This window comes from Scomber scombrus, chromosome 17, assembly GCF_963691925.1.
Source record: "Scomber scombrus chromosome 17, fScoSco1.1, whole genome shotgun sequence".
Taxonomy (NCBI): Eukaryota; Metazoa; Chordata; class Actinopteri; order Scombriformes; family Scombridae; genus Scomber; species Scomber scombrus.
In genome coordinates, this window is record NC_084986.1 from 2,111,370 (window position 1) to 2,137,172 (window position 25,803).

General features: G+C 43.1%; 1 protein-coding gene across 1 annotated transcript in view; it reads left to right on the plus strand.

Moving 5' to 3' along the window:
• Positions 1-25,803, plus strand: part of afdna (afadin, adherens junction formation factor a) — a gene marked incomplete in the record, with an annotated part of 71,068 nt that overhangs the window by 40,877 nt on the left and 4,388 nt on the right. The window contains 5 exon segments of the mRNA XM_062437742.1: positions 1,190-1,284; positions 3,461-3,726; positions 5,642-5,785; positions 6,809-7,007; positions 7,970-8,076. Of these exon segments, the coding sequence (XP_062293726.1) occupies positions 1,190-1,284; positions 3,461-3,726; positions 5,642-5,785; positions 6,809-7,007; positions 7,970-8,076 (811 nt within the window).

Sequence of the window (25,803 nt, forward strand, 5' to 3'; positions counted from 1 at the left end):
CCTCCTTCCTTCCTTCCTTCCCTCCTTCCTTCCTTCCTTTCCTTCCTCCTTTCCTTCCTCCCTCCCTCCTTCTCTTTCTTTCCTCCCCTACCTTCCTCCCTTCCTTCTTTCCTCTATCCTTCTTTCCTTCCTTCATCCTTCTTCCTCCCTTCCTTCCTTTCCTTCCTCCCTTCCATCCTTCCTTCTTCCTCCCTCCCTTCCTCCTTTCCTCCCTTCCTTCTTCCTCCCTCCCTCCCTTCCTCTTTCCTTTCCTTCCTTCTTCCTCCCTCCTTTCATAAAAACCTTCATAAAGAGCAACAGATATATAAAATATGCTTCATGTAGAGAGATAAACAGCAGCAACAGCAGCACAATAACAAAGCTGAGCAGCAGAATCCAACAGAAACCAGTAACAATAACATAATTACTGTATTTAAACCTGCAACTGTAAACATTACAATCCTGTCAAAGACTTTACATGTGTGTTAAATTACACTGTTTCACTTTGTAATGACTCATGTAGTAAATGTTTACAGTGTGGAGATAGAGAGAGGAGCTTACTGCATCATCCAGGTTACTAGTTACTAGTTACTCTATTTAATAAGTTACACATTACTATTTACTCTATTTAAAATGTAAAGTTACAGATTACTAGTTACTCTATTTAAAATGTACTAAGTAATGTCACTATTTCAATGACTTCATCAGCTGTTAGGGTAAGTTATCCCTCCATCTGTCCTTCCTTCCTTCCTTCCTACCTAACATCGCGGGGGCGCTGGCTTTCTGGATGGCCAACGCCTCAGTCTTCCTTCCCTCCGTCCTCCCTTCCTTCCTCCCTTCCTTCCTCCCTTCCTACCTCCCTTCCTTCCCTTATTCGTTCGTTCCTTCCTTCATTCTTTCCCTCTTTCCTTCCTCCATTCCTTCCTTCCTTCCTTCCTCCCTCCCTTCCTTCCTTCCTCCCTCCCTTCCTTCCTTCCTTCCTTCCTTCCTTCCTTCCTTCTGTCCTTCCTCCCTCCCTTCCTTCCTGTCTTTCAGGCAAAGTGTAAAGAAAGTGAATGTTTTCCGACTAGTTTTTTAAAGAGTTTCAGTTTTTAGGAAGATTTTTGCATCATTGAAGTTTGTATGAGAGCTTTGTCTGCTGTATGTTAATAATAATACGTATTATAATAATAATATATCATATTTAATAAGCTGTACTGTGTTGCTGCAGGTATCTGGTCCACTGCCTCCAGGCCGACCTGAACAACTACATGGCTGCTTTCCTGGATGACCCCGAGGAGCATAACCCACAGAGACCCAAGATAGGTAAGAAAAGAGCAGAAACTACACCTGTTGTATGCAGGACAGGTGATGTTTGATATGTTATATAATATAGTAGGAATATTAAAATGAAGCAGGGGGTCAGTTTGAGGATGTTTGTGAGCTGTGAGATTAGAGGAAAGAATATCTCTTCTTATCCATTTTGTTTAAGGTTATATATGTAGAATTATGAAGCTATTTACATGTGGGCCGGATTATTAAAAAGAAGGAAGGAAGGAAGGAAGGAAGGAAGGAAGGAAAAGGAGACAGGAAGGAAAGAAGGACAAATGTAAGGAAGGAAGAAAAAGAAGACAGGAAGGTAGGAAGGAAAAGAAGACAGGAAGGAAAGATGGAAGAAAGGGAAGAAGGACAGAAGGAAGGAAAAGGAGACAGGAAGGAGGGAAGGAAAGAAGGACAAATGGAAGGAAGGAAGGAAGGAAAAGAAGACAGGAAGGAAAGATGTGAAGGAAGGAAGGAAGGAAGGAAAAGAAGACAGGAAAGAAGAAAGGAGGGAAGGAAAGAAGTACAAATGTACGGAAGGAAGGAAGGAAGGAACAGAAGACAGGAAGGAAAGATGAAGAAAGGGAAAAAGGACAGAAGTAAGGAGGAAGGAAAAGGAGACAGGAAGGAGGGAAGGAAAGAAGAACAAATGGAAGGAAGGAAGGAAGGAAAAGAAGACAGGAAGGAAAGATGTGAAGGAAGGAAAAGAAGACAGGAAAGAAAAAAGGAGGGAAGGAAAAGAAGTACAAATGTAAGGAAGGAAGGAAGGAAGGAAAAGAAGACAGGAAGGAAAGATGGAAGAAAGGGAAAAAGGACAGAAGGAAGGAGGCGGAAAAAAAGTGAAGGAAGAGAGGTAGAAAGGGAGGAAAGACAGATGGAAGGAAAAGAAGACAGGCAGGAAAGTGGGCCGGATTGCACCCGTTGGCGGGCCCGTTCTGGCCCACGGGCCTCATGTTTGACCTCCCTGCTCTAAAGGGTTGCAGGTCGGTTTGGAGCAGACAGAAAACCGTTCACAGCTACGGGGAATTTAGACTCATCAGTTTAGTTATTAATAAAGAGAGAACCGACGCAGGCAGGAGGAGAACTGTACATACAAACCACACACAGCAGAGACCAGCTGATACTAATGTAATATAAACAATAAGAGCTTCCTCTCTGTTGGTTGCCTGTAACAACGTTTAGACTTTAACAGCTGCAGGTGTTTCTAATGACGTAACAACCTTATAAAGAAGAGTCAAACCATCCTTTAAAACACGCCGACTCTGAGAGCTTCCTTTCTTCCTTAAAAAATGAGTCTTTATTAAATGATGAATGTACAATCATGTTTACAGTCCTGGTTGAGCCGCCATGTTACTGGATTCCTCACATACTTTATAAAGAAGGTTCAGACTCATCATGTGATGTCTTCAGGATCTCCGTCAGGGAGGAGGAAAGTTTAACCTTTGTCAAATTGACCCATCTCTTTTGACTGTTCCTTCTTTCCTTCCTTCCTCCCTCTTTCTTTAATTTTTCCTTCGTTCTTCCCCTCCTTCCCTCTTTCTTTGCTCCCTCCTCCTTCCATACTTCTTTCCTCACTTCCTTCCTTCCTTCCTCCTTTCTTTCTCTCCTTACTTCCTTCCTCTTTTCCTCCCTCCCTCCCTCCTTACTCCTTTCTTTCTTTCTTTCTTTCTTTCTTTCTTTCTTTCTTTCTTTCTTTCTTTCTTTCTTTCTTTCTTTCTTTCCTTCTTTCTTTCTTTCTTTCTTTCTTTCTTTCTTTCCTTCCTTCATTCCTCATTCCTTCCTTCCTCCCTTCCTTCTCTCCTTACTTCCTTCCTCTTTTCGTCCCTCCCTCCCTCCTTCCTCCTTTCCTTCATCATTCCTTCCTTCCTTCTTTCCTCCCTTCCTTCTTTGCCTCCCTTTCTTCCTTCCTTCCTTCCTTCCTTCCTTCATCATTCCTTCCTCCCTTCCTTCCTCATTCCTTCTTTCCTCCCTTCCTCCCTCATTCCTTCTTATCTCCTTTCCTTCCTTCCTTTCTTCCTCCCTCCTTTCCTTCCTTCTTTCCTTCCTCCCTCCCTCCCTCCCTCCTTCCTTCCTCCTGTCCTTCCTTGACCTAAGGGTTAAATGTTAAAATGAAGAGCGGAGGAGAGTAAGAGTTGGTCTCACTCCTCTTATGTGTCTCTTCTTTCTCTCTCTCTTTTTCCAGAGGACGTCCTGCACACCTTGACGGGTGCGATGTCGCTGCTGCGTCGTTGCCGTGTCAACGCCGCTCTGACCATCCAGCTCTTCTCGCAGCTCTTCCACTTCATCAACATGTGGCTGTTCAACAAGCTGGTGACGGACAGCGAGTCGGGGCTCTGCTGCCACTACTGGGGAGCGATCCTCCGCCAGCAGCTCAGCCACATCGAGGCCTGGGCTGAGAAACAAGGCCTGGAGCTCGCTGCTGACTGTCACCTCAGCCGCATCGTACAGGTGAGACCATCATAGACAGGTGTGACACTTACACAGACTGTCACCTCAGCCGCATCGTACAGGTGAGACCATCATAGACAGGTGTGACACTTACACAGACTGTCACCTCAGCCGCATCGTACAGGTGAGGACCATCAGAGACAGGTGTGACACTTACACAGACTGTCACCTCAGCCGCATCGTACAGGTGAGACCATCATAGACAGGTGTGACCCTTGAACAGAATGTCACCTGGCTTTTTTTATCCTCCTGTTGTCCTCGAGTCAAGGAAGGAGGGAGGAAGGAGGGAGGAAGGAAGGAAGGAAGGAAAGGAGGGAGGAAGGAAGGAAGGGAGGAAGGAAGGATGGAAGGGAGGAAGAATGAAGGAAAGGAGGAAGCTAGGAGGGAGAAAGGAAAAGAGGAAGGGAGTAAGGAAAGAAGGACAGAGGAAAGAAGGAAGTGATGAAGGTAGGGGGGAGGAAAGAAAGAGAGAAGGAGGGAGGAAGGAAGGATGAGGGAAAGAAAGAAGGAGGGAGGGAGGAAGGAAGGACAAGGAAGGAAGAAAGGGGGATGAAGGAAGGGAGGAAGGACAGACGGAAGGAAAGGAGGAAGGACAGATGGAAGGAATGAAGGAAGGGAGGAAGGACAGACGGAAGGAAAGAAGGAACAGTCAAAACAGACACGTTTATAAATGACATCATGAGCTCCAATTCAACCCACTACAACAGTAAAATCCTGCTTTTACATTATTATTATTATTATTATATGTCTCAGCAATGGTTTTTATTTTCTCCTTTTAAAGAGGTTTTAAAAAGCTCTTAAAAGTGTATAAATTAACAGTTTTTCAGCATAAATGAGGCAAATTTTATCCATTAAAAATAGAAAAAACTCTTTACTTTACTGAAAACACACACACATGGGTTTGATTGACAAGATAACGTACAATATTATCACTAAAAAATCACTGTGTGTTTACGGTTTGATCAGACTTTGATCAGCAGTAAATATTTCAGCAGCTGTCGGCAGCTTTTGATTATTCTATTGTTACATTTTAAACGCTGCGTGGAAATAAGTTACATCACCTTTTATTTTCCCTACGATGAACCTTCCTCCAGATCCAGAGAGAGAGGAGCAAAACATAAACAATGAAACAGAAATACACATACAGAGCTTTTATTAACAGTCTGATAAAGGTACATTAATTACTCTTTAACCCTACTGTTGTCCTTGAGTCAAGGATGGAAGGGAGGAAGAAGGAAGGAAGGGAGGAAAGGAGGGAGGGAGGGAGGAAGGAAAGAAAGAAAGAAAGGAAGTAAGGACGGAGGAAGGAACGAAGGTAGGAGGGAGCGAGGGAGAGAAGGAACGGAGGAAGGAAGAAAAGAAGGACAGAGGAAAGAAGGTAGGGGGGAGGGAGGGAGGGAGAAAGGAGGGAAGGAAAGAAGGAAGGGAGGAAAGAGAAATGAAGGAAAGAAAGAGAAGGAGGGAGGAAGGAAGGACAGAAGGATGGAAGAAAGGGGGATGGAGGAAGGGAGGAAAGAGAGGAAGGAAAGAAAGAGAGAAGGAGGGAGGAAGGACAGACGGACGGAAGGAAGGAAGGGAGAAAAGAAGGAACAGTCAAAACAGACGGGGTCAATTTGACCCGGGGAGGACGACAGGAGGGTTAATATTAGTATTGTAGTGTATAAAACAGTTTTAGTTAACTATAATAACCCTGGTCTGAGATGACGCCTTAAAAAGCCAGAAAGTTCCTATTTTAACAGATAGTGTGTATAAGCTCATTTCTTACTCTGCTTTATGTCGTATTTCTGGGTAAATGCTGCAACTACTGACATCTGCTGTCCCCTTCTGTACTTTACACTGTATGAAAGGTTAAAGCAGTTTCCTTTTAAAGACATCACAGAGTTAATAATTGATAATTCCTGTATGTCCCTTCCAGGCCACCACCCTGCTGACCATGGATAAATACTCCATGCAGGATGTGCAGAACATCCACAACACCTGCTTCAAGCTCAACTCCCTGCAGCTCCACGCACTCATGACCAACTACCACTGTGCTCCGGACGAGCCTTACATCCCGCCTGTAAGAGAGAGACACACACACATGCACAGAGACACACACGCACACACACACACATTTATTTTTTTTAAATTAGGATACTTTTTGCATATTTTAGTAATGTTTTAGGTTTAATTGAGTTTTTTTCCTGTGGATACTTACAGATGTGTTTTATGTTATGTGTAGCTGCTGATATCCATCTATCTACTCACTTACTTACTCACTTACTAATGTACTTAGTTACTCACTTAGTTATTTCTTTCTTTCTCACTCACTCACTGACTTATTCACTCAGTCACTTAGTCACATATTCATTCACTCACTCACTCACTCACTCACTCACTTACTCACTTACTTACTTACTTAGTCACTCACTAACTCACTCAGTCACTTAGTCACATAGTCACTCACTCACTCACTCACTTACTCGCTCACTCACTCACTTACTTACTTAGTCACTCACTAACTCACTCAGTCACTTAGTCACATACTCACTTAGTCACTCGCTCACTCACTCACTTACTTACTTAGTCACTCACTAACTCACTCAGTCACTTAGTCACAAAGTCACTCACTCACTTAGTCACTCGCTCACTCACTCACTCACTCACTCACTTAGTCACATATTCACTCACTTACTCACTTAGTCACATATTCACTCACTTACTCACTCACTCACTCACTTAGTCACATATTCACTCACTTACTCACTCACTTAGTCACATATTCACTCACTTACTCACATATTCACTCACTTACTCACTCACTCACTCACTTAGTCACATATTCACTCATTCACTCACTCACTCACTCACTTACTCACATATTCACTCACTTACTCACTCACTCACTCACTCACTCACTCACTCACTCACTTAGTCACATATTCACTCACTTATTCACTCACTCACTCACTTACTTACTTAGTCACATATTCACTCACTCACTCACTCACTCACTTACTTACATATGACGTTTTCTGGCGCTGCAGAGTTGTAACGATCCTTCATGCTCACCTGACCCTGTTTTAATGTGTTTGTGTACCAGGAGCTGATCGAGCACGTGGTTGCCGTGGCAGAGAACACAGCAGACGAGCTGGCGAGGAGCGACGGCAGAGAGGTTCAGCTGGAGGAGGATCCGGACCTGCAGCTTCCTTTCCTCCTTCCAGAGGACGGCTACTCCTGCGATGTGGTGAGAAACCTGCCCAACGGCCTGCAGGACTTCCTGGATCCACTGCTGCAGAGAGGTAAACAACTACTGAATGGAGATAAATTAACTTTCTTTCCTTCCTCTCTCTTTCCTCCCTTCCATCTTTCCTTCCTCCACCCCCCTTTCTTCCTTCCTTCTGTCCTTCCTCCCTCCATCCCTCCCTCCTTCCTTCCTTTCCTCCCTCCCTTCCTTCCTTCCTTTCCTCCTTCCCTTCCTTCATACCTTTCCTCCCTCCTTTCCTTCCTTCATTCCTTCCTTCCTCCCTCCTTTCCTTCCTTCTTCCCTCCTCCCTTCCTTCCTTCCTACCTCCTTTCCTTCCTTCTTCCCTCCTCGCTTCCTTCCTTCCACCCTCCTTTCCTTCCTTCTTCCCTCCTCCCTTCTTCCCTCCCTCCTTTTCTTCCTTATTCCTTCCTCCCTTCCTTCCTCCTTTCCTGCCTCCCTCCCTCCCTCCCTTCCTTCCTTCCTTCCTTTCCTCCCTCCCTTCCTTCCTTCCTTCCTTCCTTCCCTTCCTTCCTTCCTTCCTTCCTTCCCTCCTTTCCTGCCTCCCTCCCTCCCTCCCTTCCTTCCTTCCTTTCCTCCCTCCCTTCCTTCCTCCTTTCCTCCCTCCATCCTTCCTTTCTTCCCTCCTTTCCTTCCTTCCTCCCTCCCTCCTTTCCTCCCTTCTTCCCTCCCTCCTTTTTTTCCTTTCTCCCTTCCTTCCTTGACTCGAGGACAACAGGATAAAATTCTCAATAAAACACCATATCAACTAGTTTTTGTGGAACTCTGTGGACGTAAAAATTAATAAAACCACATAATTTGAAAGCTTGACTGTGTGTTAATGTGCTGTAAATGACTGTGTGTGTGTGTGTGTGTGTGTGTGTGTGTGTGTGTGTGTGTGTGTGTGTGTGTGTGTGTGTGTGTGTGTGTGTGTGTGTGTGTGTGTGTGTGTGTGTGTGTGTGTGTGTGTGTGTGTGTGTGTGTGTGTGTGTGTGTGTGTGTGTGTTTCCTCTCCTCCAGGTTTCTGTCGTTTAACACCACACACCCGCTCGCCTGGTACCTGGACCGTCCACTTCGAAGGATCCGACTGTGACAGCCACTTCACTGCTGCTGACAACTCTGAGATGGTACGACACACACACACACACACACAGAGACACACACACACACACACACACAGACAGAGAGTGTGTGTGTGAGCAGGTTTAATAAGTGCTGACTAGCTGTGGATCTGACAGCTTACACAGCAGAGAGCGAGGACAGTAACTCTTCAGACGAGTAGTTTAAGGACACTGCTTTACATTTTTAAAAAGCCCCTCTTATGCAGATTTTTTACCATTTTTAAGATATTTAATATATTTCAGAGTCATTGCTGATAATATTGATTAGAAACACTTTAATTTAAGCTGTTTCTGAAACTAAACGATGATGAAAGAAGGGAGGAAAGAAGGGAGGGAGGAAGGAAAGGAAGAAAGGAAGGAAGGACGGAGGAAGGAAAGTAGGAGGGAGTGAGAAAGGAAGGGAGGAAGGAAGGAAGGACAGGAAAGAGGAAGGGAGGAAGGAAGGAAGAAGGAAAGGAGGGAGGAAGAAAGAAGTAAGGAGGGAAGGAAAGAAGGAAGGGAGGAAGAAGGAAAGAAAGGAGGGAGGAAGAAGGAAGGAAGGTAGGAGGGAGGGAGAAAGGAAGGGAGGAAGGAAGGACAGAGGAAAGAAGGAAGAAGTAAAGGAGGAAGGAAAGGAGGGAGGAAGAAAGAAGTAAGGAAGGGAGGAAGAAGGAAGGAAAGGAGGGAGGAAAGAAGGAAGGTAGGAGGGAGGGAGGGAGGGAGGGAGGAAGGAAGGAAGGAAGGACAGGAAAAAAGGAAGGGAGGAAGGAAGAAGGAAAGGAGAGAGGAAAAAGGAAGGAAAGGAGGGAGGAAGAAAGAAGTAAGGAGGGAAGGAAAGAAGGGAATGAATTAGAAGGAATAAACATATAATCCTGAAGAAAGTGGCTCATAGTTGAACCTAACTGCTGACCCCTGCTATCAGATGTTAAAATATGTGTGTTAAACATTATAAATAGTAAGTATTAATATAATAAGTAATATTAATAAGTTTAGTGTTATCATGTTAAAGATAAATGGTGGAAAATATGATTGTATTAATACATCAATATTGCGCAATCCCTCCTTCAGTTCTATTGTAGCTCTACTGATCTCTCCCTACTGCTCTGGGTGATACAGATCAGATTTATACTGGTTGCACTGGGTTCACTGGGTTTAAGAGAGGTTTTTAGAGGAGCTGCATTAGTTGGAGATAAGAGTCTGGATCAGTCTCCAGGTGACTGTGAGACTAAAAAAGGTAAAATACTTGAAGAGAAACGCAGCCAGAGACACGACTCACATAGTTTGACTATTTTTAGAGAAAAAGTTTAGAAACCTGGAAATCCCTTTGATTTGAGTCCAGAGGTGTGTGTGTGTGTGTGTCGGGATGTGTGTGTGTGTGTCTCAGGGTATGTGTGTGTGTGTTTGTGTCTCAGGGTTTGTGTGTGTGTGTGTGTCTCAGGGTATGTGTGTGTGTGTTTGTTGGGCTGTGTGTGTGTCTCAGGGTGTGTGTCTCAGGGTATGTGTGTGTGTGTTTGTCGGGCTGTGTGTGTGTGTGTGTGTGGTCTCCCAGTTGAAGGCAGTGATTACAGTGACTTCAGAAGGGGCAATTTACTTTTCATAACAACCTTTCGTAGACACACACACACACACACACACACACACACACACACACATACACACACACACCCACAGAAACTTTAATCAACACCAATCACACTGCAGTAGTTAGTAAGCGTGGCGCAGTTAATGATAGACCACTCATACACACACACACACACACACACACACACACACACACACACACACACACACACACACACACACACACACAGCCACTTCCTCTGTAATTGGTCTGTTTATGCCTCCTCTACTATTTCACGACCATAGTCTCGACATAATGCAGGCGTCTCTCTCTGTCATATATACACTCACACACACACACACACACACACACACACACACACACACACACACACACACACACACACACACACACACACTGATTAATGGTGTGAGTTCCTGCAGACAGGAGAGAGAGGGGCGTGGGTCAGTACAGCTCTTCACTGCATCCACCTCACATGCAGCAGATTAAATGAACATTATTAATTAAACAAGCAAATAGTGAATTTAAGAGCAACAAATGCAGAAAGAAGGTCTTTAAGGTTATGCATTGCCTTAACCTTCCTGTTGTCCTCAAGTCAAGGAAGGAAGGGAGGAAAAAAGGAAGGAAGGAAGGGAAGGAAAGGAGGGAGGAATGAGGGAAGGTAGGAGGGAGGGAGAAAGGAAGGGAGGAAGGAAGGACAGAGGAAAGAAGGAAGGGAGGAAGAAAGAAGTAAAGGAGGGAGGAAGGAAGGACAGAAGGAAGGAAGAAAGGGGGATGAAGGAAGGGAGGAAAAAGGGATGGAGGAAGAAGGAAGGAAGGACAGAAGGAAGGAAGAAAGGGGGATGGAGGAAGGAAAGAAGGAAGGGAGGAAAGAAAGAGAGAAGGAGGAAGGGAGGAAAGAAGGACCGAGGAAAAAAGGAAGGGAGGAAGGAGGGAGGAAAGAAGGGAGGAAGGAAAAGGAGGGAGGAAGGAAGGACAGAAGGAAGGAAAGGAGGGAGGAAGGAAGGACAGAAGGAAGGAAGAAAGTGGGATGGAGGAAGGAAAGAAGGAAGGGCGGAAAGAGAAAGGAAGGAAAGAAAGAGAAGAAGGAAGGAAGGGAAGAAGGAACAGTCAAAACAGACGGGGTCAGTTTGACCCGGGAGGACGACACAAAGCTTAACTAACACTTTAATACTTGGTGCTTCCTGCAGAGATAATAGAGAGTTTTATTTAAGCTTTATTGAACCTCAACAACATGTGTGAGGCTGCTTCAGTGTGTTGGGAGAGGCAGCGTCATGCGGACAGAAAGCTGTTTTTTTAAAGGGTGGAACGAACCGTTTCGATGGTGATGATGATGATGATGATGATGATGATGTTTGTCTGGGTTTATTTTGGAGTTAGAGCCTCGGTTCAGGATGTTACAGCTGTTTTCATTTCATTTCACTGGTTGATTTACTGTAGCTGTAAACACTGCTGTCAGTCATCATCAGGCTGTGTGTGTTTCTCACTGTGGTGAAATACAGATATCCAGTTAGCCAGTTACACAGAGGGGGGGTGGGGGGTTAAACAGAGGGGGGGGGGGGGTTTAGGGTTAGGGTGGGGTTGAAAGGTTAATGAGAGGGGTTTTCTTTTGTCTCCATGTGGTTTAGTTTAACCTTTGTGTTGTCCTTCTATTTTGACTGTTCCTTCCTTCCTTCCTTCCTTCCTTCCTTCCTTCCTTCCTTCCTTCCTTCCTTCCTTCCTTCCTCCTTCCTTCTTCCCTCCTTTCCTTCCTTCTTCCTTCCATCTTCCCTCCTCTCCTCCTTCCTCCCTCCTTTCCTTCCTTCTTCCTTCCTCCCTCCTTTCCTTTCTTCTTCCTTCCTTCCTTCCTTCTTTCCTTCCCTTATTCCTCCCTCCTTTCCTTTTCCTTCTTTCTTTCTTTCTTTCTTTCTTTCTTCCTCTTTCCTCCTACTTCTTGTTCTTTCTCCTCGTTCTTTCTTTCTCCTTTTATCTTTCTTTCTGTCTTTCTTTTCACTCTTCCTCCTTTCTTTCTTTCTCCTCTTCCACCTTTCTTTCTCTTCTTTCTCCTTTATCTTCCCTTCTTTCCTTCTTGCTTTCTTTCTTTGATTACAGAGAGAGAGAGAAACTGAGAGAGAGAGAGAGAGAGAGAGTTGGGAAATCTTTTTACTTCTTGTCTTATCATCACGATCCATATCTGTGTTTGTTTTTGGAGGATCTGAACTTTAACTTACTGTCAGCAAACGTGAGCCAAGTGTGTGTTGAGAGTGTTTTTCCATATGACAGAGACAGAGGAGAAGCAGCACGGTCGGTGTTAGAGGTGCAAAGAGCCTGTTTGTGCACGCTGCAGCTTTTGCATATAAATATATATACGAGCGTCTGTTCTTTCAACATGATTTGCATTATTTAAATCTGACCTTTGCATAAGGAAAGGTTTTAAAATGTTCATATCTTTATGTGTAGACCTAGTTTTATGCACTTATTAACCTGCTTTATATAAAATAAGGGTTACATAAGTTGTCCTGTATGAAGCTATGATGCAAACTTAACTGATGATTATGTGGTTTAATATTTAATAAACCCTCGAAGTATCTATCTTAAGTTTATTATTATTATCACACTAGGGGAAATTCATGTGGTCATGCACGTCAATTAAACACATAAAGTATATAAATAAGAATAAAAACATGCAAATATCCTGAGAAAGTCCAAATCCAGATATAATAATAACTTTATTTATCTATCACTTTTCAAAACTGTGTTACAAAGTGCTTTTCCATGAAATCAAATAAAACATAGAGTAATAATTTAAAGTTCTGATAAAAGTACAAACAGGCAGATAAGATTATAAAACAGTAAAATCAACAATGGTGAAACCCATGAAATAGAGATAAAATATAGAATTAAAAGCATAAAAAAACATGAAGAATACAGTCAGTTAAGTTATGAGAAGGACTTTTACATAAAACATATACAATATATGAAAAATATATGATATAAGTGCACAGTTCAAGTAATCTGATTGGTTTGCTGTACAGTACAGCTCCATCCCTGTATCCTGGTTGCCATGGTTACACGAGGGCGATGCTGAAGTAGTGAGCTTGTTTGTTGTTGTTGTTGTTTGGTTCTGGGTGTTTCCTGCATGGTGCTCAATAACCGAATCACACCCTGAGCATTTACGCCAAGAGTGTGCTGTTCAGCTACACACACACACACACACACACACACACACATTCATACATACACACACACCCGCTCAGATGTCAGCATACATAGAATAACACGTCGGCTCGCTGCAGACATACTTTTAGTACAAGTCTGACACAAGCTTATTTATTTTGGACTCTGCTTTTGTCAGAATATGTTTTCATGATGTGGGAAACATTTCTCTCTTTCTCTCTTTCTCTCTCTCTCTCTCTCTCTCTCTCTCTCTTTCTTTCTTTGTTTCTCCCTCTCTCCCCACCCAGTCACCCAGCCCTGCCTTGTGTGTGTGTGTGTGTGTGTGTGTGTGTGTGTGTGGAGCCATAATGTGGTTTTCATTCTTGACTGGATTCCAGCAACCACAGGTTCCTCTGTGGTCTTCCCCTTTTCCCCTTTATCCCTCCTTCATTCCTTCCCTCCCTTTTTCTCATCCCTCCCTCTTACTTTTTTTTTTTTTTACTCCACAGTCTCATTTTTCTCCTCCATAATTTTCTCAGAAGTTTGAAACCTTACTACAGGCACGTTGTGTAGTGTTTTCCTCCAGGCTACGACGCACCAGACAGAGGTTTTCATCCTCACTTACAGTTTGTCCATCTCTCTCTTCTTTTTAGCCAATGAGGAAGGAGCCGGAGGTTGTCACGGTAACGCTCAAGAAGCACAACGGCATGGGCCTCAGCATCGTGGCCGCCAAGGTAGGAGAAAACCACCTTTTTAAAGAGTGTGTGTGTGTGTATGCGTGCATATATGTGTGTGTGGGTCTGTGTATATGCATGTGTCTTTGTGTGTACATGCATTGGTGTGTGTGTGTAAAGCGTTAAACCGAAAGCTCAGCAGCAGCTTTTCAATAAAACTATATTTAACATAATATAACATTTCTGCAGAAGACAGGAAATCAAAAAATAACCTGGTTGTTTTAACTTGACTGCTGAGCCTGTGTGTGTTTGTGTGTGTGTGTGTGTGTGTGTGTGTGTGTGTGTGTGTGTGTGTGTGTGTGTGTGTGTGTGTGTGTGTGTGTGTGTGTGTGTGTGTGTGTGTGTGTGTGTGTGTGTGTGTGTGTGTGTGTGTGTGTGTGTGTGTGTGTGTGTGTGTGTGTCTGAGCGACACACACATCGCTGACAGAAAAGGCTGCTGTTGCTTTTTAAATAGACTTCTTTCACTGTTGAGTCTGACAGCCGCTCGGAGACTAAACAGTGACGCTGCACAGAGAGTTCTGGACGGCTCTGGAACAAAAAAAACCTGCTCTGCTATAGTGTTGCTGTGTGTGAGTGTGTGTGTGTGGATGGCAGCCACATGTGCCTCGCTGTGTGTATGTGTGTGTATTGTTCACACACACACAGGCGTCTGCATTGACTGAAGCTGGGAAATGATGCATCTCACTGCTGTTCCTGTATTAAAAGAAACTGCACAGGTTGACTAAAAGGGAAACTGTGAAGAGTCGATGCACGTTAGCTGCAAATACTCTGCTGGGTTTTATGTTTTAAAACTTTTTATAACATATTTGATTAGTTTAAGTGTATGTCTGGAAGGAAGAGCGAGAATATTTGAGGGTTTTCTAAGCTTAACACACTCAAAGTGCACAAAAATCAACGTGTTAATCTCCTAAAAATGATTATTATTGTGTTATTTGCATTATGCATCTCACTGCTGCTCCTGTATTTAAAAGAAACTGCACAGTTTGACTAAAAAAAGGAAACTATAAAGAGTCAATGCACAATCTCTGATATGTTAGCTGCAAATTTACCACAAATACTCTGCTGTTTTTTTGTCTCTTAACTTTTTATGACATTATTTAATTAGTTTAGTGTGTTTCAATGAAGGTAAAGATAGATGCAAGTAGAGATAACTGAAGGTTTACTAAACTTTACCCTCTCAAAATACATTTATAGTGTAAAAAAGTCAACGTTAATCTCCTAAAAAATGTTAAATAATGTGTTATTTGTACTGAATTGATGACGGGTGTGCACAGTGGCGCCATCTGCTGGGTGAAATCAGTAATGTTGGACACAGACAGAACAGACAGCAAGCTAATAAACTCCATTATATCAGCTTTAATGTGCCAGATGTGATTAATGTGTCTGGTATTAAAGCACCAAACATCTGGATATTAAATAATCTACACTATAAAGTTTCCAGGCCTTAAATAATTAAATTTGAATATGTAATGCAATCATACTTTCAGCTTTAACTTTAACTTTATTTAAGTTCAGTGCAACATGCATGATATAAAACATTGAATAAAAGTCTTCTTCATCATCATCATCATCATCATCACTGAGCACCAGCTTCCTATCAGACTTATCAGCTGACTCCTGAACATTAAACATAAATAATAGATTCATGACAGTGATGATTCATTTATAAGAGCTCTGCCTGTCACCATGCAGGCTGCTGAGTTTAAGGTTAGTTTCTCTTAACCCTCCTGTTGTCCTCCAGTTAAGGGAGGAAGAAGGAAGGGAGGGAGGAAGGAAGGAAGGATGGAGGAAGGAAGGGAAAAAGGAAGGGAGGAAGGAAAGGAAGGGAGGACAGAGGAAAGAAGGAAGGTAGGAGGGAGGGAGAAAGGAAAAGAGGAAGGGAGGGAGAAGGAATGAAAGTAGGAAGAAGAAGGAAGGAAAGGAATGCAGGAAGGATGGAGAAAATAAGGAAGGAAGGAAGGAAGGAGGAAAGAAGGAAGGAGGGAGGGAGTAAGGGAAAGAGGAAGGGAGGAAGAAAGGAAAGAAGGACAGAGGAAAGAAGGAAGTGAGGAGGGAAAGGAAGGAATATATGTGGGTTTTCCCAGTGTGAATACATGAATACAAACCTATGAGCAGGTTAGCTGGTGTTGTACCTCACAGTCTCACACTGGCTGGATTTCACCTTTTTTTTTTTTTTTTTAAATGACAAAATAAAAGGAGCTGCAGCACAGTTGGATGTCTTTGACTTTGACTAACAAATTTCCTGTTGGGGGGGAAACCCTGCACGTACGGGCCAGACGGGTTATGTAATTCTGTTTTAAGGCCTTTTTTTTTTGCCTGTATCAACAAAAATTTCTCATTTTTTTATGGAGTAAAATCACGTGGATCCATGCTGTGATGTAAGAAAAGCTTATTTAATCTGATTTCTATCAATGAGTTCTGCTGGTTTTAACCATCCTGCACAAGTGTGGAGGATGCATTGTTGTGTTTTGTGCAAAAAGAATAAGAATAAGTAGAAGAAGTAGTAGAAGAAGAAGAATTAGTAGTGGTTTGTTCACTGTGTAAAACTTGAGTGTTACTCTTTCTCTTCTGAGTGGAGGTTTGAGTTTCCTGCTGAAGTCGAGAGCTTTCCTGTCTGTTCAGTGTGTGTGTGGGGAGAGGAAGGACGTACTGAGGAAACCTCCTCCTCGCTCTGTTTATTTTCAAAGCTGTGTGTGTGTGTGTGTGAGAGAGATAGAGAGATAGATAGAGAGTGTGTGTGTGTGTGTGGGATGGGATGGAAAGTCAGGTAGAGCAAATTTTGTCAAACAGCTGCTTGAATTCTCGGTAAACTGGCCCCGCCGCGCTCTGTCCTGTTATATAACTGTGTGTGTGTGTGTGTGTGTGTGTGAGTCAGTCAGTCAGTGTGTGTGTGTGTGTGTGTGTGTGTGTGTGTGTGGTATGTGTCTGGTGAGGTTGCAGCAGCGCTCTACCTCAGTCAGACCAGCCGGTGTCCCTGCAGACGCTTCACTCCTGAATCCTGCTGTTACCACATTTTTTTTGTTATTGTTTGTTTATTTTAAATAATAACAAACAAACAACAATAAGGAAGCTTTCTGGAGGAATTTTTGGGATCATTTTAAAGGAATTTACTCCGTCTTTTTAACCACTTTTGCTGGATTTTTAAACAATTTTCCTCCTTTTTTTTTTTTGTGACTCAACTTTTAAAAAAATGAGCTGCTTTAAAAAGCTTCTACCACACACGTAGGAATCCAAAGTTCCTCCTGTTGTGTTTTTTATTTTTTTAATAGCTCACGTTTCCAGCCGTAAACAGTGATTTTAAAGGTTGTTATTCAGCTGAATGGATTACTCCGAGCCGGTGTAATTGTACAGGCTTGTTGGTGCACGTTAGCAGGTTGAACTTCTCTCTGGGATACAAAAAAAAAAAAAGGAGGTGTGTGTGTGTGTGTGGAGCATTTCCAGTGTGGACGTCGCCCCTGTGTGTGTGTGTTGCACTGCGTCTGGACAACATGTGGTTTTCTGTGGTTGGCAGGAAAGACGAGGTAATGCTGCTTTTATACATTTTATACATTTTATATGATAGAAAATCTGAATTATTACACATTTCTTCATCACTTCTGCTCAGTTTCTGGATCATTTTCACTCATTCTTTTGCTGTTATTGAACATGTTAGATGTTAAAACTCATTTGAATGTTGTATAAATGCTTGTGCACATAGCAACCACATTATTATAAAGGGTGTGTTTGTATTGTATTGTTCGCTTATATCTCGATAGACCAGTTTCCTCAGTATCGTCTTTATGTTGCTGAATTTTTTCTCTGCTTCGCTTCACACCAAAGTAGAAGCTGTTAATTTGTATTTATTGTGTTTAAAAAGCTGAATATTGAGTTTAAAGGTGTGTTTTTTTAGTGTGTGATGGCCTTCTGGTTTGTCACTTCTTTTTTACTGTTTGCACTGTTAACCTTTCTGCTAATGGTTAAACTAAAGTACACACACATGACATGAGATGGCAGGAAGGCTGTTTTTTTTTTTTTTTTGAGGGGGGGGGGGTGTGCTCAGTAGTATTGGTGGTTGATATTGTTTTTATTTAAACATTAGACCTCGTAGACACTCAGAGAGGATGCATTGGATGAGTTTTTTAAAATATATTCAAGATGTGATGTGTCATTTAACCTTCCTGTTGTCCTCGAGGGAAGGAAGGAAAGGAAGAGGAAGGAAGGTAGGAAGGAAGGAAAGGATGGAGGAAAGAATGAGGGAGGGAGGGAGAAAGGAAAAGCGGAAGGAAGTAAAGAAGGACAGAGGAAAGGGGAGGAAAGAGGGAAGGAGGGAGAAAGGAAAAGAGGAAGGGAGGAAGGAAGGAAAGAAGGACAGAGGAAAGGAGGAAGGTAGGGGGAGGAAAGAGGGAAGGAGGAGAAAGGAAGGGAGGAAGGACAGAGGAAAGGAGGAAGGAAGGACAGAAGAAAGGGGATGGAGGAAGGAAAGCAGGAAGGGAGGAGAGAGAGAAGGAAGGAGGGAGGAAGGACAGACGGAAGGAAGAAGGAATGAAGGAAAGATGGAACGGTCAAAACAGACGGGTCAAAGGTTAAAGTCAAAATATGTCAGTTTTTGGAGTTTCTTTAAAATGAAAACAAGTCAGGACAGTTATTTCAGATTTATAGCATCATATCAAACATGACAAACTCCTTCATAAATCATCCGCCATGTTGTTTATTTTTATTTTTTTTTTATCTCTGTGGAACAAATGAGACGAGTAGAGTTTGGTATCTAGAGCTTTGAACCTGTTGCACCCACGTGTTTGTGTGTGTTTCAGTGGTGTATTGTGTTTGTCTTTCCTCTGCACAGCTGCTGGCCTCTTCCTCCTCTCCCTCCTCACCCCCCTCTCCCTCCTCTCCCTCCTCTCCCTCCTCTCCCTCCTCACCCCCCTCTCCCTCCTCTCCCCCCTCTCCCCCCTCTCCCTCCTCTCCCCCCTCTCCCTCCTCTCCCTCCTCTCCCTCCTCTCCCTCTTCTCCCTCCTCTCCCTCCTCTCCCTTCCTCTCCCTCTTCTCCCTCCTCTCCCTCCTAACCCTCCTCTCTCTCCTCTCCCTCCTAACCCTCCTCTCTCTCCTCTCCCTCCTCACCCCCCTCTCCCTCCTAACCCTCCTCACCCCCCTCTCCCTCCTAACCCTCCTCACCCCCCTCTCCGTCCTCTCCCTCCTCACCCTCCTCTCCCCCCTCTCCCCCCTCTCCCTCCTCTCTCTCCTCTCCCCCTCTCCCTCCTCTCCCTCCTCTCCCTCCTCTCCCTCTTCTCCCTCTTCTCCCTCCTCTCCTTCCTCACCCTCCTCTCCCTCCTCTCCCCCTCTCCCTCCTCTCTCTCCTCTCCCTCCTCTCCCCCACTCCCTCCTCTCCCTCTTCTCCCCCTCCTCTCCCTCCTCTCCCCTCTTCCCCCTCCTCTCCCTCTTCTCCCTCCTCTCCTCCCTCCTCTCCCTCCTCTCCTCCCTCCTCTCCCCTCTTCCCCCTCCTCTCCCTCTTCTCCCTCCTCTCCTCCCTCCTCTCCCTCCTCTCCTCCCTCCTCTCCTCCCTCCTCTCCCCCTTCTCCCCTCCTCTCCCTCCTCTCCCACCCCTCCCCTCCTCTCCCACCCCTCCCCTCCTCTCTCCTCCCTCCTCTCTCTTTCCCTCTCCCCCCTCTCTCCTCTCCCTCCTTTCCCTCCTCTCCCTCTTCTCCCCCCTCTCTTTCCTCTCCCTCCTCTCTCTCCCTCTTCTCCCTCCTCTCCCCCCTCTCCCTCCTCTCCCTCCTCACCCTCCTCTCCCTCCTCTCCCCTCCTCTCCCTCCTCTCCCTCCTCACCCTCCTCTCCCTCTTCTCCCTCCTCCCCCCCCTCTCCCTCCTCTGTTGGGGGGAGCGTTGACTTGTCTTTCTGTTGCAGTGCAGTTCAGTACAGCATGTTCAGTGTTCAGCCCCCCTTCTGTGCAGAGTTAAACACGTTAGATCATTTAGGAGTTTGTTGCAATCCTGGTTTTTTCCACAGAAGTGAAGTGATCTTTTATACAGGAAACCAAACTCGTTAATAAATCTGGCAGTTTTATTTCTGCTTTAGTTAGTGGCACATGAGCTCAGCTGATAGCACAGATATGATGGATACAACATATTCAGTTCTATAAATGATACTTATTCCTACAAGGTCTTTCATGAAACTGCATGCTATTATATTTACTATCATATGTACTATACATACTATTATATTTATTATCATATGCTCCATACATACTATTATATTTACTATCATACTATTATATTTACTATCATATGCTCCATACACACTTTAAACTACATACTATTATATGCTATACACATACTATTATATTTACTATCATATATGCCTATACACATACTATTATATGTACTATACATACTGTTAAACTACATGTAATTATAGGAATTGAGCTGTAATTTAAATAAAGTTTAACCTCGTAGATCATTACTGGTTATGCAGAATATACCAGTTCTACCTGGTGTGTACATTCGTAAAGAAGCACTACAGTTAAGAGTTAAATTGCTCAAATTCTAGGGAGTGTTGTGTAAATTATATAATTACGACGAGAACAAGATTCAAAAGCTGTGACTGAAAAGTACTGAAAACATAAATTACTTCATTTTGGGGAAAGTACACAAACTCTAAACTCTGTCTGCGTTTGTGTTTGTTTCCACAGTGTTTGTTTGAAGTATCGGTTAATGTGTGTAGTGTGTTATGTGTGTGTGTTTGTTTGTTAGCTGACAGAACGGTTCCACAAGTGGAACAATAGTATGAGAGGGTTCCCCCCTGTGAGGGCTGGAACAATGGGAGGATGTACCACACACACACACACACACACACACACACACACACACACGCAAACACACACACACAAAAACACACACACACACATGCACATTGGCGGGCTTTCCTGTAAAGCTGCAGCAGGAGGTGTTTACAAGGTGTGTGTGTGTGTGTGTGTGCGTGTGCGTGTGTGTGTGTGTGGAGAGAGCGTTTGTACATCTTGGCTCTCGTCATAAAGGCCACAGCGTGTTTGCAGCAGAAGCTCATTTTTTTTGGCAGGTTTGTGTGGAAAAAACAGGGACGTGTCGTTCACATTGTCTTCAGACTGGACCAGACACACAAGACCAGCTCGTCTCTTTTTCACACAGATGTTCAGTTCGATGTTAAACAAGTAAAATGCTTCCAGTTTGCAATGTTGTTTATTTCCTATTTATGAGTTGTTGGCTCTGTAGTATATTAATAGTTACTGTGGTCATCAGAGGAAATCGGTGCTTTTAGTGACTAAGGAAACAGAGATTCCCTCAACTGGTCTATAACCAAGTTTATTTTGACTTATTATAACAAAAAAAGTAGTATATATAGTTTGAAGTCAACATAAAGCACATATGTGTCATTCAAACAGGGCAAAACAAGAAGGATCATGTCTAAATGTTTACCACTGTTACTCAGACAGACATCAATGGATTTATCTTATTTAAACTATACTTAAAGCTACAGCTATTAGTCCGATAATCAATCAATCACTTAGTTTCCCTCCTAAATGAATCAAAAACAATTTCAGCCATTCATTTATCATTTTGAGTCATTTCTTTAAAGGAAAAACTACTTAAAATCTTTTGTTCCAGTTTCTCAGATGTGAATATTTTCTGGTTTCTTCAGTTTTCTTTGACAGCAAACTGAATATTTTTTGGGTTGTGGGTTATCGGTCGAGACAAAACAAAAACATTTGAGGTTCTATTTTGTGGTTTTGGGAAATTGTGATCAATGTTTTTCATCTTTTTAGACTAAAACAATCAAGCGATAAAAATAATAAACACATGAATCGTCCCATGGCAAGAATTGATGGCTGCACCCTTAAATCTGTTATCTCCTAGATCTAAACTTTAGTGACCTCGGGTTCATAGACTTGTTGTGTTATTGTGATGGAAACTGGTTGACAGGAGGAGGAAACCTTCCAAAGTTTATGTTTCCCTGGACTATAGTTACCTCTTACCTTTTTCAATACATGCTTTACTGCACAGGATGCTAAAAAAACTCCAAAGATATAATGAAATCCTACCAGTAATACAGACGTTTATTAGCAGGACTGAATCAGTTCATTCACAGCCAGACTGGTCTGAGGATATAATGAAAGGTCTCTGAACAAAAGCAGCAGGAAATACATACTTGGCATTTGTTGGACATACTTTTTGCAACACACAGTTGTTATATAAACAGAAAGTTTGGGCATCCCACACAGTGAATACTCAGTGAACCACCCGCGCCCTCTGGCAGATACCGCAGCTTGTAAACAGCTAAAAGTCTTTAAATTCTTGTTTTTTTGGGGATTTTCTCTTATTCTTCCTCATAAAAGGCGGCTAGTTCTGTGATACCCTTCAGGACATCTTGCCTGTACAGCTAAGATCTACCCACAGATGTTCAGTCATGTTAGGACTGTCCCAAAACATTCAGCTGATGTCTATTGAGGTAGACCGTGATGGATTTCGAGGTATGTTAGGACCGGCCCAAAACCTTTGGTGAGGTCTTTTAAGGTAGTTTGTGGTGGATTTCGAGGTATGTTTAAGGACTCTCCAAAAACCTTCAGCTGATGTTTCTTGAGGTGTTTTGAGGTAATCCGTGGTGGGTTTCCAGGTATGTTTAAGGACTGTCCGAAACCTTTAGCTGAGGTATCTTGAAGTAGTCTGTGATAGATTTCGAGGTATGTTTAGGGACCGTCCCAAAACCTTTGGCTGATGTCTTTTGAGGTAGTCCGTGGTTGATTTTGAGGTATGTTTGAGGACCGTCCCAAAACCTTCAGCTGATGTCTCTTGAGGTCTTTTGAGGTAGTTTCCAGGTATGTTTTAGGACCGTCCGAAAACCATCAGCTGATGTCTCTTGAGGTCTTTTGAGGTAGTCTGTGATGGATTTCGAGGTATGTTTAAGGCCTGTCCGAAAACCTTTGGTTGAGGTCTGTTGATGTAGTCTGTGGTGGGTTTCCAGGTATGTTTAAGGACTGTCCGAACCTTCAGCTGATGCCTCTTGAGGTGTTTGAGGTAGTCCATGGTGGATTTCGAGGTATGTTTAAGGACCATCCGAAAACCCTCAGCTGATGTCTCTTGAAGTAATCCATGGTGGATTTCCAGGTATGTTATGAGGACCGTCCCAAAACCTTTGGTTTGAGGTCTTTTGAGGTAGTCTGTGATAGATTTCGAGGTATGTTTAAGGAACGTCCGAAAAACCTTCAGCTAATGTTTCTTGAGTAGTTTGTGGTGGATTTCGAGGTATGTTTGAGACTGTCCCAAAACCTTCAGCTAACATCTCTTGAGGTAGTCCATGTTGGATTTCGAGGTTTGTTTGGGATCATTATTCTGTTGTAGAAGCCGTCCTCTCTTCCTCATCAGCTTGTTTACAGACGGTTGGATGTTTGCTTCCAGGCTTTACTGGTATTAAGTGGATCTATTCATCCCTCCACCTGTGCAGAGTTTCCTGTGCCGCCGTCTGCAACATAAACCCCAAAACATGATAGATCCACACCCACGTAGAACAGTTGGCAAGGTGTTCAGTTCATGATGCTGCTCCTTTTTTCCCTCCAAACAGACCTTTGCTGATTGTGGCCAAAGATTTCAATTGAACTCAATCAGTCCTCAGCACTTTCAGGTTTCTGTCAATGTTTGGTTGGATACTTCTAACGTTGGATTTTATGATGAGGACGCATATAAGCTCTTCTTCTACTGATTCTTCCATGAGGTCTTCTGTAGTGAAATGGGGGTTTTTGGAGAGACTGTTTACATCTTTTCAATTCAGTAATACAGCTGTAACACGAATATGTTTTTAATGTAATGCATATATGTTTGAGAACTTAACTTAAATTACTGCCTCCAAATGAAAACACAGTAGCAGCCTTCATCATACTGATTGATGTGTAACTGAAGTTTCTGTCGGGTTTACTCATTTAAAAACAAAATGCTACATCCTGTAATCTCGCACTATGACGTGATAATTTAACCTTTTTTTTGTGGCAACTTAAAATGAGTATAAACTGACTTTTCTCCACATTAGTCTTTAACTTAAAGCTTCTGCTCACTCACACTGGTGATGTCGGTTGTGTGTTTTTTAGCTGATCAAACATGTTTTTAACTTTAATGTTGGGTGTGTCACTGAGCTGCAAATTTGCTGAAGTCATGAAACTACATTTACTTTCAGAGTCATCGAGGTTTAAAGATTATCGTGTTGTTACTGCTGCAACATAACTAAAATATGGGTATTAAGATATTAGTCAGCTGCAGTCTGAGTTTGAGTTTGTTTGATCCACTAAAAATACCTGCGTGGTTAAAAGGTTTGGACACCGTTGGATTCTCTTGGTTTAACCTTCCTGTCGTCCTCCGGGTCAAATTGACCCCGTCTGTTTTGACTGTTCCTTCTTTCCTCCCTCCCTCCCTCCTTCTCTCTTTATTTCCTTCCTCTCTCTTTCCTCCCTTCCTCATCCCCCTTTCTTCCTTCCTTCTGTCCTTCTGTCCTTCCTCCCTCCGTCCTTCTTTGCTTCCCTCCCTCCCTCCCTCCCTCCCTCCCTCCTACCTTCCTTCCTTCTTTCCTCCCTCCCCCCACCTTCCTCCCTTCGTTCTTTCCTCTGTCCTTCTTTCCTTCCTCCCTCCCTCCTACCTTCCTTCCTTATTTCCTCCAGTCTTCCTTCCTTCCTCCCTTTCTTTTTTCCTTTCCTCCCTTCCTTCCCTTCTTCCTTCCTTCCTTCTTCCTCCCTTGACTCGAGGATAACAGAGGGTTAATAGAAAGCAGGTTGACACACTCTTGGACATTGTGAGCTGTAATTGTGGTGTCTCCAGTCTCCAGTCTGTATCAGCAGTGGTTTCTTTGGGGTTTTTGTCAGCAGTGGTTTCATGTATCAGACCGGTGTGAAAGCCTCTGTGGATCAGCTGGAGGTGTCAACATCTCAGCGTGAGTCAGGAGAAAAATGTCACATCACTCTGACTGCTGTCTAGAAGAAAACACAGAAGAGGGTTGTTTAGTTTGTAGTTTCTCAAATTCAGGTTCATTATTTTACAGACTAAACCGTTTCCCCATGTCTTTCTGCTTTAAAATGTTTGAGTCTAGGGGTGGGCGATATGGCAAAAATATCATATCTCGATTTTTGTATAATAAAATCACCATCACGATTTTATCACGATTCATTTTTACATTGATTTTTGAGACTAATTTGCAAGTTTCTGAACATTGCAACAACCATTTCACATTACAATTTCTCTCAAATCAATATATTAGCGTGTTAATGGTGATAAAATAACTTGTTACTATTTATAGCACTGATAACAGAAAACTTATAGCCTTACTGTTATAGAAATGTGCTATCATAATGCTAACGAGTGCTAACCAGGCAGGGAGCTCCGGTCCTCTGCAATGAGGCCAACGCGGAAGTAACTTAAAACTGCATTCTATCAAAAGGCCACCAGGGGGCGACTGTTTTGGTGTCAAAAGGACTTCCGTCTCTATACAAGTCAATGGAGAATTCACCAACTTCTCACTTGATTTCTAACCTCAGTAAACGTTTTCAAAATGTGTTTATGTCTCAATCGCTAGTTTAAAGCCTTCTTCAATGCAGTATGGATGTTCATTTGGACATTTTGGCCTCCCTGATTTTATATGTGACGATAAAGCAGGGTATGCATTAGGGCGTGGCTACGTGGTGATTGACAGGTTGATTGGTTCACAGGTTCAGGAGGGCGCCTCATGCTCCTCCTGATGCCCATATAAGTAGAATCCCTGTTTTTATTTTTCCCAGCATGCACCTGAAATGTTCAAGATGGCGCTGCTCAGATCCGATACTATCGGCCTCGAGCAGCAGTCCACAAACCAATGGGTGTCGTCACGGATGTTACATCCATTTTATATACAGTCTATGTGCTAACGAGTGCTATAACTGCCGTTTAAATTCTATAAATGCCGTCAAATTTACATAAATCAATAAACAGGTTAAAGTCAAACAAACTATCAGTGAAACAATCACTTGACATAACTTACTTATCATTTAAGGACGCACAATGGGGAAAATAAAGTTAGCCGGCTTCATAGCGTGTAACGCATTAACCGGACAGAAGGAAACCATGGCAACAACACACTTAGGTTCCGCCCTCAGTCCTTTCTAACAATGTCTATAACCTGATTATTAAAAATCCAGCAGCTTTAGAACATATTATTGTTCAGACATTGTTTTGGGTTTTTTTGGTTTAACGCTAGCTGTTGCCTCTGGCTGCGGTGTGGCTTGTCTATTTAAAAGGTCACATTAGGGACACTGATTTATTTGACTTGATAGATTGATTAAA